Source organism: Garra rufa, chromosome 18 (assembly GCF_049309525.1).
Source record: "Garra rufa chromosome 18, GarRuf1.0, whole genome shotgun sequence".
Taxonomy (NCBI): domain Eukaryota; kingdom Metazoa; phylum Chordata; class Actinopteri; order Cypriniformes; family Cyprinidae; genus Garra; species Garra rufa.
In genome coordinates, this window is record NC_133378.1 from 34,468,886 (window position 1) to 34,484,911 (window position 16,026).

The following is a 16,026-nucleotide window of genomic DNA, read 5'->3' on the forward strand; positions in this document are numbered from 1 at the left end:
AGCCTAGATGATTCGACTATCGGTCGACTATAGAAAGATTCGAAAATTCTGATTCGACTATGAAAATTCATAGTCGGGGACAGCCCTAAAAAACAATATAATAAAGAATGTAAATAAAAATAAAATAAATATTACAATTAAATAATATTATGATAAAATATTATTTGAAGAATTAATATTTAGTATTCTGCACAATTTTGGTCAAATGTAAAAAAAAAAGCAAGTAAATAAAATAAATAAATAAATAAATAAAAGAAAAAATGTATAAATAAATATGTAATAAAACCATTTAATAAGAATATAATAAAGACTGTAAAAAAAAGTAAAATAAATAAATATTAAAATTAAATAATATTATGATTTTTATGAAAATTTTTATTTAAAGAATGAATAGTATTCTGCACAATTTTGGTCAAATGTAAAAAAAAAAGCAAGTAAATAAAATAAATAAATAAATAAAAGAAAAAATGTATAAATAAAGTAACAAATATTAAAATAAATTAAAAAATGAAATAAATATGTAATAAAACCATTTAATAAGAATATAATAAAGATTGTAAAAAAGTAAAATAAATAAATATTAAAATTAAATAATATTATGATTAAAAATATTATTTGAAGAATGAATATTTAGTGTTCTGCACAATTTTTGGTCAAATGTAAAAAAATAATAAAGCAATTAAAAATAAAATAAAAATAAAAATAAAATAAATATATTGAAAACGTAATATTCTGGAGGAAATGTCAAAAGCATTTTTGACACTGATCATGTTATAAAGAGTTCATAGGTCATGCTTTGCACAGGAGGATGCAATTTAAATAAAATAATGTTATATTTTATGTTTATTTACATTTGCATATATATAGTATAGCAATGTTTCGATGTCTCTCACAGACAGCGCTCCACTGGGCTGCGAAACACGGTAAAGAAGACATGACCACGATGTTGGCAGAAGCAGGAGCTGACATCAATACAAAAGCAGTACGTACTTCATAAATCATGAAATACAAATGCATATATATATATATATACATATGTCTAAACTCAGATGCATTGATTATTCATTCTATTTGTGTGTCTCCTTTTCTCTCACAGCATGTAAGTACTGCTCACCTTACATTCACCCTTGCTGTGACAGCATGCCTGGGTTAATGTTTCTCACGTGTGTGCCAAAGCTGCCAGAAAGTGTCCGTTCTTAAAATGTCCGCTTCTGACATAACTCCTGCGAAAGGGTATGTGGGTGCCCAGCTGTGCAAATGAAGCCAGGCGCTGTTTGGGAATGTCTGTTCATAAATCAAACTCTGTCATGTTAACAGCTTCCCTTAAACAATGTCTTCATGTATTCCAACAGCAGGCTCAGAGCAAAGCAATTTCACTGAATTACCAGGCAATTATGATTCTGTCATTAGATTTTGTTGCTGTAACCTCAGTTAATTTGTGTCCCGTCTTTCTCTCCCCCTCTTCTCTTCTCTCTGTCACTCTCTGATTCTGTTGTGGTATGTTTTTATGATTGGGACATGGGCACTATAGGGGGTGAGTGTCGAAATTTCCTTCACCCTGGCCTTTTTGCTTTTTATTTGTGCTTTGTGGTGAGATTGATCACTAGAGATATTTAAAACAGAGTGCCTTTTTTGTTTGAGTGAACCTTACAAATAACATTTTCACCTCAAAATCAAAAGAAAATAAATACATTTATATTTAGCAGTGGAGAAATATATTTGTAAAATTATGTAAAATATTTGTGAATGCAAAATTTTGTTTTATTAATTGAATTTAATACAGTATATTTGTATATGTGCATGTGGGGTTCAGCGGAGGACTATTAATAATTGAATATTAAGTATTTAATTATTTCTTTTATTTAATTGAATTAAATATGTTTTGTATTTAATTGAATTAGTTCTATCTATCTATCTATCTATCTATATATATATATATATATATTAGGGGTGGGCATAGATTAATTTTTTTAATCTAGATTAATCTAGATTAAATCTTGGAATTAATATAGATTAATCTAGATTAAAATGGCTAATTAGAATTCTGCTGAAGGCATTCAGAATATGTGTGCTACCCAAATAATGACTTAAAGTCTTTGAGAATGGATCATAAAGCTCATAAAGCTGTTCTATGATAATTTGTTGATGAAAATAAATTATGTTCAATTAGATGTACTTGTGTTTACTAACTAACTAACAATGAAATTATTTTTTCTCCCTATTAGATTGTGTTTTTTTTTAACGTCAACACCTACCCAGCCCATTACACCGTACTTTTATTTTGACAGGTTGCCGTGAAGTTTCTGTGTCATACAGTATGATATGATGCTAGTTTTCTCAAATGAAACGGTATAAGTGACACTCACAGCAGTTTGGGAGATTGAGTTTATCTGTTCATGTGAGATGAAAATGCCAAAAATTACCGGGAGCGTCACGTGTGTTTCAGTATGCGTGTAGTAAAAGCTCGTCTCCGCAATGCATACATACAGCTAGGCAAACGGAACATATCGGATTCATATTAAAACGGTCTTTTTGCATTTCAGTTTTCACATACACTAGTCCATATCGCGATTTGAATTAAGTGACTGACCAACATTTGATTTATGAATCCAAAAAACGACGAATTTACGTGGCATTTCGCGCTATAGTAGATTCTGTTTTTATGAATGGAGGACGACGCGATCCCGTCTGTGTTTTGGCGGAGGAGACGTAAACGCGCGACCATATTCTACAGTCTTCGGTATACATCCGCGTTAAACTATCAAGGTGAAAGTCATCATAGCTTGCGTAATTTAGACCCAGCTCCCAACCCAAATTTGAGAATAGATTAACGGCGATATTTTTTTTATCGCGCGATAAGAGTTTCACGTTAACGCAGCACGTTAACGCCGATAACGGCCCACCACTAATATATATATATATATATATATTAGGGCTGTCAAAAATAATGCTTTACCGGAGTTAATTATTTTGTTGTTGGTAATTACGTCAATTTTTTTAACGCATTTCACGCATGCGCAGTGTGACGAATTATTTGTCAGGAAAGTGGTTGGGGAGCTAGAGGCGAGATGGAGCAAGGTGAGCCTTTGGACGGATTCAAATATAAAAAGAATGATGATGGTACAGTTAACAAGTACAAGCATGGGCGACAGCCCCTCTGCAACTGGAGTAGTTAGCCAAGCTTAGGCCCGGTTGGGTAGACGGTGCTATATACCCTCAAACGAAAGCAAAGCTATTGAAGATCTGGCAAACAATCCAGCGTGTTTTTGCAGCGTTGAGAAGATAGATAGATATAGATTAGATAGATAGATATAATTAATTCAATTAAATACAAAAAATATTTAATATTCAATAAAAAAAAAAAATAATAATAATATATATATATATATATATATATATTATTATTTTTTTTTTTTTTTATTGAATATTAAATATTTTTTGTATTTAATTGAATTAATTCATTCTATCTATCTAATCTATATCTATCTATCTATCTATCTATCTATCTATCTATATATATATATATATATATATATATATATATATATATAAAGATATATAGTCAATTAAATAATGTCACAGTGCTAAAAATTAAAAAATATATTTTCATATACGGTATACATTAGGATAAATGTTACTTTATGTAAATTATTTGTTATTGTAACAAATGTTTTGTATTTAATTGGATTTAAGATTTTTTAGTTTGAGTTTAATACAAAATATTCATGTGTGTGTGTGTATGTATATGTATGTATTATGATAATAGAAATTATTAAATAGGCTTGTCAAGGAAATAAAGTAAAAACACAATCTAAAATCTATTTTCATGTATTGTATATAATATATAATGTATATCATTTATATAATGGCAATTATTGTTTATTAAACTGAAGGAAATAACATCACAGTAAAAGATTTGTATACATAAAAACACATTTTTACTGTGTGTAAAATATTTGTCAGTGTAAAATATATTATAAATGTAATTAAATATTTATTGTGTATTAGGTTTTGTTTATTTATTTGTTTATTTTTATTCTTTTGATTTTGGGATGAAATATGATCCGAACATACTCTTGACACTTTTTATGAAATTCAGACTTTTTTCTCACAGGGATACACACCTTTACACATTGCAGCACTGCACGGCCATCGACATATATTTGACCTGCTGGTCAGGACATACGGTAATATTCATTCATACCTAACAATGACACATTTTATTATTTTATTTTATTTTATTTTATTTTATTTTATTTTATTTTATTTTATTTTATTTATTTTATTTTATTTTATTTTATTTTATTTTATTTTATTTTATTTTATTTTATTTTATTTTATTTTATTTTATTTTATTTTATAAAAGCATGCAACTCAGATTAACAGAGCAAAAATAAATTACATGTCTAGACATATTGTATCCAAAATGCCATTTATGCAAAAGTTCAATAAGACAAATATAAAAGATAGAATTTTGCTGAAATCTGAACATGTTCACAGGAGCGAAAGAGAATCTACGGGACTACAGTGGACGCTTAGCAAATCATTACCTCAATGTACGGGACACAAAATTAGAAGACCATGAACTATGTGAGTCAAACTCAATTCTTGTTGTATTTCGTACATAAATGCAATGCAGCTTGTGGGTTTTTGACGCGTGGCACATGTGGAAAGACCAGTACTGAGTGTGTTTTCCACATTAGCGCCGGCATGTGGTTTCCCTGAATCTCTAGGGTGCCTCGTGGATCAATTTTGGACTGTTTATCTTCACCCTATTTGTCCTTCCAGCATGTTATTCCATGCCCAGTGTGGTCTTCTTCTTAACACTGCTTTGATGTTTGTTCTCCAAGCTGAAGTCAGCGAGTGCCACAGTCTAACCCAGGCCGGGGAGCGCAGGAACAGGAAGATCACGTCATTATTTCACTCCAAGAAGAAGTGGGGTTCAGCGGAGGATCTGGCGCCCGTGCCGGAGGAGAGGACGGTTGCTCATCAGCTCATGCTGCCTGCATTTAGGCCCAGAAAGTTCTCACGGTAGACTGTGTGAAGTCCGAACATTTTCAGGCTTGCTTTAGTGCCACTTGAATAGTTTACAGATGTAAACGCACTTTGCTGCTTCTTTCGCACAAATACTATGATGTAGTTGTAGTTACATTTAAGTAGCTTTTAAGTTTAATGAGCATTTGTAGTGTTATGCCACAGTAGTGTGTGATATTCTGTAAGCGTAATGTCTTATTTTCTCTGCTAAAGGTTTACAATTGTCATTAAAGGAGATGTTCACTTGCAGAACAAAAATATACAGATAGTTTACTACCCCCCTTTGTCATCCAAGATGTTCATTCTTTCTTTCTTCAGTCGTAAAGAAAGTGTACTTTTGTTTTAGAAAATGACCGATCTTTTCGCTAGATAAGACCCTTCTTCCCCAGCTGGGATCATTTAGAGCCCTTTGAAGCTGCATTTAAACATTTTGGAAGTTCGGAATCGCAGGCACCATTGAAGTCCACTATATAGAGAAAAATCCTGAAATGTTTTCCTCAAGAAACATAATTTCTTTACGACTGAAGAAAAAAAGACAGGAACATCTTGGATGACAAGGGGGTGAGTAAATTATCTGTACATTTTTGTTCTGGAAGTGAATTAATCCTTTAAGCAATGAAAAAGTCTATTTTAAAATGCCTGTACATCATATGATCCCAAAGTTTTACAAGTATGAAGAACTCTGTCTGTCTAAAACCGACTTCAGCTTTTGTTTGCCTTGTCTTCACCTTACAAAACTGAAGTCAGAATCACAGTTTATGGTTCTATGAGAATGTATTTCATCCTTAAAGACAACAAAGTCAAAAATGATATGATTTTATAATATTTTTTATACTCTAAAGTGTGATTTTTATTAACTATAGATAGTATATTATATATAATTTTGTGTGTGTGTGTGTGTATATATAAACATAAAAATATTGTAACTCTTTGCAAAGATAGATAGATAGCATATAAATGACTATAAATGTATTATAAAAAAATTCAGCATACATTATTTTTAAGCCCACAAAAATAAGTGCTGTAAAAAATTAAGTTGAGTGTGTGCTGTGTATATTTATATATATTTTTTATTTATATATATATATATAAATATACACATAAATATACTTAAAAAATATATGTAATATATATTTATATATAATAGAAATCATAGAAATATATTTAGTGTGTATACATACACGTGTAAATATTTCTTAATTTTATACGTGTGTATATGTATATGGATAGATGGCATATAAATGAACAATGTCAAAACTATAAATATATTATTAACATTTTTTTCAGCATACATTATTTTAAGCAAAAATAAACAATAGTGCTGTTAAACCAATTAATCGTGATTAATTGCATCCTAAATAATTAATTATTTTTATATATATATATATATATATATATATATATATATATATATATATATATATATGCATGTGTGTGTATATGTATGTGTGTGTGTGTGTGTGTGTGTGTGTGTGTGTGTGTGTGTGTGTGTGTGTATATATATATACATATATGTATATGTATGTATGTATGTATATGTATGTTTGTATGTATATATGTACTATACTATACCAGGGTTGCTAAGTTTTGACAACAAAATGCCCTGCCCAATTGCTACTCAAAACTAGCCCAAATCTTATTTCGAAGGGGTTCCCTGGTAAAAATTGTGTTCCGGGGGTAAAATGTAATGTTATTGGGGTCATGGCCGTGAAAAACAAACCGCGGCAACAGTATGAAAGTAGCCGAATTACGCGGGAAAACCATGGACTTGGCAACACAGAAATATATATATATATATAATGCTGGTCAATGATTCATCGCGATTAATCACATCCAAAATGAAAGTTTTTGTTTATATAATGTATGTATGTGTGTGTGTGTGTGTGTGTGTGTGTGTGTGTGTGTGTGTGTGTGTGTGTGTGTGTGTGTGTGTACTGTATATATTTATTATGTGTATATATAAAGGCACACACATACAGTATATATTTTTTTAATATTTATATTTATGTTTATATTTATATAATGTATATTATATATAAATGTGTTTACTATATAAACATAAAATATTTTTCCTAAATATATAAATGCTTGTGTGTGTATTTCTATATACACAGCGCACACACATATATTATGTACGCAAAACATTTATTTTGGATGTGATTAATGCGTTTAATCATTGCCCAAGACTAATGTGTGTGTGTGTGTGTGTGTGTGTGTGTGTGTGTGTGTGTGTGTGTATATATATATATATATATATATACATACATGAAAATATTTCTTAAATTTTTACATGTGTGTACATTTATAGATAGATAGATAGTACACACATATATTACGGAAACACAAACCTGTATTTTGAATGCGATTAATTCCGACTAATCGATTTCACAGCACTAATAAAGAAATTATAATAAAAAAACTTTTTCTGCCCCAGAAACAACTTTCCTTTTATGATGACAAATGCTCTGTGGGCTGGGAAATATAATATCAGCCGAGACTATCACAACCAAGTACTTTATAAAAAAAAATCAGTCCCATTCTACATCATTTCACTTTGAAATATTCTCATATAATTGTATGGAATTGAAATGCTTTTCATTATTCTTTTCCGCTGCAAATGTCTCTAATTGTATGTTTTTAGTCCATTTTTTTATTAAAATAAATGTCTTTTGCATTCCAAAGGATGATGTCGGGTGAATCTGCTAGTTTGTGCCTTATACTGGAAATCTGAGGGTCTTGTTTATTTTCATAATGAAACTTACGTTCCCATACATGAAAAGAAAAATAAATTGTACTATGTTTAGCGTGTCCTTTTTGTATGTTTCATGTAATTGTTTAGATCATTATTTTGTCATAAAGTGTTCTAATCTCCCAACTTTCCTCGGGGCCCTTGCGCTAATCTAGCATGCGGCTCTTTCATCACTCTCCTGGATCACCCTAACAAGATTACACCCTATCAGATCTTCCACCTCAGTCACTATCCCCTGGCTCGCACCTTCCCAGCGAAGCTCCTCGGTTCTTTTCTCCTCTGCATCTTTGATGGCCATCGGTCGCTGGGCTTTGAGCTCCCCAGATGGAGCAAATATGGGCCCTAGCGGCCCTCCGTAAGGTCCTGAGCCCTTAATTCCAGCTTAGTCGCAAAAGGGCCAGCGCTTGCTTTCGGGTTTTGAGTATCACAGGAGAAGACAGGCAAGTGGTTTTGTGGCTCATTTCTGAAGGGCATGGGGGTGTTTGAAGGATAAGAGGGCCTTGCTGTAATAGATACTTATCTGACTGCCCCGCAGTCCTCAAACACGCTGCTCCTCTGAAGAGATTAGAACCCAGGGAGGGCACATTAGCTCTAATCCCGTGCTTTGAGGGCTCTGCCCCACCCCACGCCCCACTTATTCTTGCCCCTTCTGTTGCAGGGGGATACCTTGTATCTGGCCCATGTGTAAGGGGAGCCTGTGGCTACACAGGAGGGGGGTCGGAGGGTGTGTGCGTGTCTGCGTTTGCGGGGGGAGGCCGCTGAAAAGCACGGAGAGGCCTCTACTGCTGTGTAACTGATTCCCGGCTCTCTGAAGAGATTAGGCGCTACATTGTTGGTTTGGTTGCTCATTTCCATCTGAGGGCCACTCCCCCTGCGGTTACGGGCCGCCATTGTGCCGGGGAGGGGGAACTGAAACCAGCGGCTCAAGGCCTCCAGCTTCCTTGTAGTCTTTGTTTTACAAATGACCCAAAATGTAGATGTCATGTCACAGATGCCTTACAAGCACACCAGGTATTGATTGTGAGGAGAAAACAGCCGCATGAGGAGTGCATTTGTTAAGCGCTTCATGTGAGTCTCGCTTGTGGGCCTCCAGTTTCCTCCCGTTTCTGATCACAAATTATCAATAATGTCTTCTCTATCAATCAGTAATCTCTCTGTGTTTACCTGACTGTATCTCTCCATCGTTAATATATATTTTTCATCTATTATCTTTCTCTCTGCCTGTCTGTCTTTTTTTGTCTAACCACGGTCCAAGGTTTATGCATATCTATCAAATACATATCTATCATCTAGCTAAGGTTTATATGTCTATCTATCTATCTATCTATCTATCTATCTATCTATCTATCTATCTATCTATCTATCTATCTATCTATCTATCTATCTATCTATCTATCTATCTATCTATCTATCTATCTATCTATCTATCTATCTATCTGTCTATCTATCTGTCTATCTATCTGTCTATCTATCTGTCTATCTATCAAATGTCTGTCTGTCTATCTATCTATCTATCTATCTATCTATCTATCTATCTATCTGTCTATCAAATATCTATCTATCTATCTGTCTATCTATCTGTCTATCTATCTGTCTATCAAATATCTATCTATCTATCTATCTGTCTATCTATCTGTCTATCTATCTGTCTATCAAATATCTATCTATCTATCTGTCTATCTATCTGTCTATCTGTCTATCAAATATCTATCTATCTATCTATCTATCTATCTGTCTATCTATCTGTCTATCAAATATCTATCTATCTATCTATCTGTCTATCTATCTGTCTATCTATCTATCTGTCTATCAAATATCTATCTATCTATCTATCTATCTATCAATCTATCTATCTATCTATCTATCTATCTATCTATCTATCGTCTATATGTATTTATCAAATGCATATCTATTTATCTATATGTCTATCAAATGTCTGTCTATCTATCATCTATCTATCAAATGCATATCTATTTATCTAACCACAGTCCAAGGTTTATGCATATCTATCAAATACATATCTATCATCTAGCTTAGGTTTTTATGTCTGTCTGTCTATCTATCTATCTATCTATCTATCTATCTATCTATCTATCTATCTATCTATCTATCTATCTATCTGTCTATCTATCTGTCTATCTATCTGTCTATCTATCAAATGTCTATCTATCAAATGTCTATCTATCTATCTATCTATCTATCTATCTATCTATCTATCTATCTATCTGTCTATCAAATATCTATCTATCTATCTATCTATCTATCTATCTATCTATCTATCTATCTATCTATCTATCTATCTATCTATCTATCTATCTATCTATCTATCTATCTATCTATATCAAACTTCTATCTGTCTGTCTATCAATGATTATCTATCTATCAAAGGTCTATCTGTCTAAGGTCTATGTCTATATATATATATATATATATATATATATATATATATATATATATATATATATATATATATATATATATATCAAATATCTATATGTCTATCAAATGCATCTGTCTATCTATATCAAACTTCTATCTGTCTGTCTATCAATGATTATCTATCTATCAAAGGTCTATCTGTCTAAGGTCTATGTCTATATATATATATATATATATATATATATAAAATATCTATATGTCTATCAAATGCATCTGTCTATCTATATCAAACTTCTATCTGTCTGTCTATCAATGATTATCTATCTATCAAAGGTCTATCTGTCTAAGGTCTATCTATCTATCTATCTATCTATCAAATGTATATCTATCTTCTATCTATCTATCTACCTATCTATCTATCTATCTATCTATCTATCTATCTATCTATCTATCTATCTATCTATCTATCTATCTATCTATCTATCTATCTATCTATCTATCTATCTATCAAATGTATATCTATCTTCTATCTATCTACCTATCTATCTATCTATCTATCTATCTATCTATCTATCTATCTATCTATCTATCTATCTATCTATCTATCTATCTATCTATCTATCTATCTATCAATCATCAAATGTATGTCTACCTATCTATCTGTCTTTCAAATGTCTACGTCTATCTGTCTGTCTATCAAATGCATTTCTATCTATCTGTCTAACTATCTAATGCATCTATCTATCTATATCAAATGTCTATGTCTATATATGTCTATCTATCAAAGATCTATCTATCTGTCTGTCTGTCTATCTATCAATGATTATCTATCTATCTATCTATCAAAGGTCGATCTGTCTAACGTCTATGTCTATCTAGCAAATGCATACCGGTATCTATCTATCTCTCTATCTCTCTAAGTCTCTTTATAGAACTGGTGTTCTCTCTGTACTATCTTGTTTTTCTTTTGCAGCATTCAAGTCTTTCATTCAAGCAGTAGAACACGTAGCAGGAATCTGGATGCCGTATGGATGCACTGCACTGTATTCTCAACCACACATAATGATGCTCATGTAGATGCGCCCCAATCTACAGCACAAACTCCAACCACCATGCCGCCTGTCACAGGCTAACGAACGCCACCTGTCACTCACCCCATGCGGGGGCTGTCAATCAAATCACAGCCCAAAAGAGAAAGAGGAGTGGGCGGGACCGGCCCAGACCCCTAACAAAGGCATCCTCCCATTGGTGAGTACTTGCAATGTCACTTCTCTGTAAAGAGGAGTGATAGAGTGGGGCTGATAACACAAATGACAAAAGATAGATGGATAGTGGAGGGGGTGATTGATAGAGGGGAGGTGGGAAAGACTGATAACATTCACGTTCAGCTAACTTCCCTCTGTTTGGGCCTGTGGACTTGGCATAGCTCATTAGCTCGCAAAATGAGGGTTTTCAACACTAAAAACAACAGCATTGTTTTAGGAGGTCAACACTTTTATGAGGTCATGCCAATTAAAATAAAACCTGTCTAGTAATGAAATAGCACATACAAAAACAAACTTCTTTTTAGACCACAAATGAAAATTAACAACCTAAAAAACATGCTTTGTAACATTCAAATCCCTTAAAGTCTTTTATTTAAGTCAATGATAAAATATATTTAGCATAACTCCTTAAAGTAACAGCTTGCTTTATTGTCTCGTTTGTTTAGACTGAATTTGATTACACTTGTTTAGTAAAAAATAAATGTGATTATTCCTTTTTACCTGGCATTCTTTTAAGTTTAATGCTAATTTGATTCACAGTGTTTAATTCAATTTGACCAGGTCAGATGTATCTCTTCTCACCTCTAAACAGTTTAAAAAGTAACTACTTCCAGAAAGAAAAACTAACATGTCAAAGGTGTGAAACTCTCTCTGTGGATTCCCTTCAGGCTTTTGTTAACAGATCTTATTGACACCTGACTATTGGCCATTCTAATGACATGTTCAGGCCTTTTGTCTGCTCAGCGGTATGTGATGAGCGCTAAATGAAGTCACACCTCTGCCCATTGTCATTATCAACTCATTAGGACACACATACTGCGCTCAATGGATGATCCTCCCATTTGCAAAGAATTGCATTCGGGTAAAACACAGATAGATTCATTTTCAAATTTGGAGTACCTGGACAGACCTGTCTGGTTTTGTCTTGACATGTTCAACATTTATATTTCCTCACTAGCAGAGACTATGATTTATATTTGTGGTGTTTTAATTTAAAATTTGAGAAGCTAATTACAGGTTTCTTCTTTTACATGACCAAAATCACATTGTTTGTCTAAATATCCCTGAAATACATAACATGTATTGATATATAATTATCATATATTGATGTAATTATTTACCATGCATTTTTATGGTTATTTTATTTATTTAGCAGCCACTTTGGTGTCTTATAGTAAAACCAAGTTTTATGCATTTACATTTTTAACTAAATAATTAGTTTTATTTATTTATGAGTATATATAATTTTCCATGCATACAGTTGTTTTATTATTATTATTTTAACTGCTATTTTAGGGTATGACTTAAAGCCAAATGTGCTTATTTAGGTGTATTATTTATTTACCATATATGTATATTTTTAACAGCCATTTTGAATATGTCATAGTAAAACCAAGTTTATTTATAATTTCATTTTTTATTTATCATGCATTTGTATGGTTATTTTATTTCGTTTTAGCAGCCACTTTAGAGTATGTCTTATAGTAAAACCAAGTTTTATGTATTTATATTTATTCATTTATTCATTTTTAATTATTTTTTTTTTATTTAAATTGATAAATGTATTTATGAATATATGTAATTTTCTATGCATTTGTACAGTTGTTTTATTTAGTTTTTAACTGCTATTAAAGCCAAATTTTGTGCTTATGTTTTTTATTTATTTACTTTTTTATTTACCATATATGTGTATTTTTACCAGCCATTTTTGAGTATGTCATAGTAAAACCAAGTTTTGCGCATATTTATTTATTTATGAGTTTATTTATAATTGTATTTTTTATTTATTATGCATTTGTATGGTTATTTAATTTAATTTTAGCAACCCCTTTAGAGTGTTTTATAGTAAAACCAAGTTTTATGCATTTACATTTATCATTTATTTGTTCATTTTTAATTAAATAATTAGTTTTATTTATTTATTATTATTACTATTATTTTAACAGCTATTTCAGGGTATGTCTTAAAGCCATGTTTTGTGCTTATTTATGTTTTTTTTAACCATATATGTGTATTTTTAACGCCCATATGTCATAGAAAATCTGAGTTTTGTGCATGTTTATTTATTTATAATTTCATTTTTTATATACCATGCATTTGTATGATTATTTAATTAAATTTTAGCAGCCACTTTAAAGTATGTCTTATAGTAAAACCAAGTTTTATGCATTTATTTATTTGTGATTTTTTTAATTAAATAATTTGTATTATTTATTTTTGAGTATATATAATTTTCCATGCACTTGTTTGCAGTTACATACAGTTGTTATATATATATATATATTTATTTATTTATTATTATTAGTATTATTATTTATTTATTTTTTTTTTTCAAACAGCTATTTTAGGGTATGTCTTAAAGCCAAATTTTGTGCTTATTTATGTATTTTTATTCATTTATTTATTTACTATTTTAAAGTATGTCAGTAAAACCAAGTTTTGTGCATATTTATTTATAATTTCATTTTTATATACCATGCATTTGTATGGTTGCTTTATTTTATTTAAGCCATTTCTTTTTTTTTTTTTTTATTTACTATGCATTTGTATGGTTGCTTAATGTAATGCATTTTTTAAATGTATTTTTATTTTTTATTTAATTTCTATTAAGCCATTTTAGAATAGCATATATCTTATAGTAAAACCAAGTTTTGTGCATATTTTCGTGCATATTTATTTCTGTATATAAACTGAATGTACATGATATAAATGCATTTATATATTGTCCATATGATTAATTGTGACCTATGAAAATATCTTTTCAGCACACCTACATATTTTCTGATGTTATTGAGGATTTCAGCTGACCTTGATGTCTAGAAGTAACACTAAGCTGGTAAGTGGGACCTTTTTTTTTTTCTCTCTGATCCTGCAGTTGTTGATTTGTATTGATTAATCTGGTTGATCTGTTTGGTTAACCACAAACACAAACCATGAGGATTTTGACACGAGGAGTTCCAGTAGAGTGAAACAAAATTGAATTCACCTCTCAGGAGAAATCTCGGCTCAGGCCGATCTTGATTTCTCTGCTTTCTCTATGGTGAAGGACTGGAAAAGCTCACCTCTTATCTGAAGTATGTCGGCCTACTATCTCACACTGTTCTCCTCTCGGCAAATGACTGACATCCCATGAGCAAACAGTCTTAACTGGACCTGTCAGAACATGAGTACACCTGTATTGAGAAGAGAGGAAAGAGAGGAGAAAGCCTAGTGTGTGAGGAACACAATAATCACAGCCCTGAGCTGCTTATCTCCAGAGATGCAGCATAAGCTTTGCTCTTTGCTCTCCGTTTTGACCATTGTGCTAGTTGAGTAAATTTGCTCTTGGCCCAAGGGGATCTGAACCCCACCCTGCTTCCAAACTTATCTGTCCGTCTGTCAGCCCTTCAAATGTCTAACACCTTCACACAACCTCACCATACAAAATCTTAATAAACATTTCCAAAGGTGATGAACCTTTGGAAAAGATCAAGGTAACACGTCTTTTCATCAGGTACCCTACTGAAATAATCCATAAAGTGCAGCTAAACTTTATTCCGAGACTCTATCAAAGTTTTAGGAAACAATGCATGCCAGCATTGTTTACTAGATAACAGATTAAAGAGCGAGTTTCAACAAAAAACTTGTATTTCCAATGTCAGAGAGCCTGCACCCCCTGCTATCGGGTTGTTTGCTGTGCTTTTCTTTCCAGGGCATTGGTATGTATGTTTAGGAATTCTAATCTTATCTGAGTATCTCCCTACATTAACATCTGTTATGCTGCAATTACCATATACATTAGTCGACACCTGTTTCGCTTAAACCTATTTAATTACGCCAATTGTACTGGTTTGTTGTGGGCAAAAACAAAGTCATCCCCTTTTAAGAGAGGTTTGATGTTCGCTCACAATAAAGCCAAATAATTCATAGTTCAGGGTCGTTTGGAACCGAAAGAAATGAAATCATTTGCAACCGCGCGGAAACGATTTACATAGGCCTGAATACAATTTGAAAAATAAAAGACTCGTTTATTTGATTACATAAATCCGCGTTTAAACTAAGGAGTTTAAATCTAAAATTTGATTCAAATTCTCACTGACTAAACAACTGAACTTTAACCATGCTTTATTAAAACATGTTTTTACACCAATTAATCAAACGTCCAACCCATGTAGGCTATGTTAAATACATCTGAGGTAATCTTAAATCAAAGAAACTAAAGTTTCCAAATCGGTGTTAATTAGTTAAAACGCGACACGGTATTTTCTTACTTTTTCAAACGCCTCAGACACACATTGCACCGTGTTGCTAATCAAATTCTGATAATGGCTTGTCTTGTCGTGTCTTGTATCGGGTTTGCTCAAACAAAAAGATGAAACGGTCTCAGCAAGATGGAGAAAAGTTTATTCCGAGCCGTTAATGTGCGACATTTTAAGGTGTTCCGAACGCTTTCAATCGTTTCTCTCGGCTTAGCTTCATTCTGTTCGATTTAAAGTGTTACTTGCAATCAGGATGAAATAAAGCATGTAAAACAAAAAACAAAATATATTAAATATAAAATGTTTTAAACAAAATGTTTGATTATTTGGCTTTAAGTCATTAAGACTTAAAAAAGTTTAA

The 16,026-nt window shown here is 31.8% G+C and overlaps 1 protein-coding gene across 1 annotated transcript in view; it reads left to right on the top strand.

Moving 5' to 3' along the window:
• Positions 1 to 7,835, top strand: part of LOC141291082 (ankyrin repeat domain-containing protein SOWAHC) — a 39,935-nt gene extending 32,100 nt beyond the window's left edge. The window contains exons 9-12 of the mRNA XM_073823252.1: positions 896 to 982; positions 4,115 to 4,187; positions 4,501 to 4,590; positions 4,851 to 7,835. Coding sequence (XP_073679353.1) covers positions 896 to 982; positions 4,115 to 4,187; positions 4,501 to 4,590; positions 4,851 to 5,035 — 435 coding nt within the window. The 3' untranslated portion in view covers positions 5,036 to 7,835. The remainder of the gene's footprint in view (positions 1 to 895; positions 983 to 4,114; positions 4,188 to 4,500; positions 4,591 to 4,850) is intronic.
• Positions 7,836 to 16,026: the final 8,191 nt, after the last annotated feature.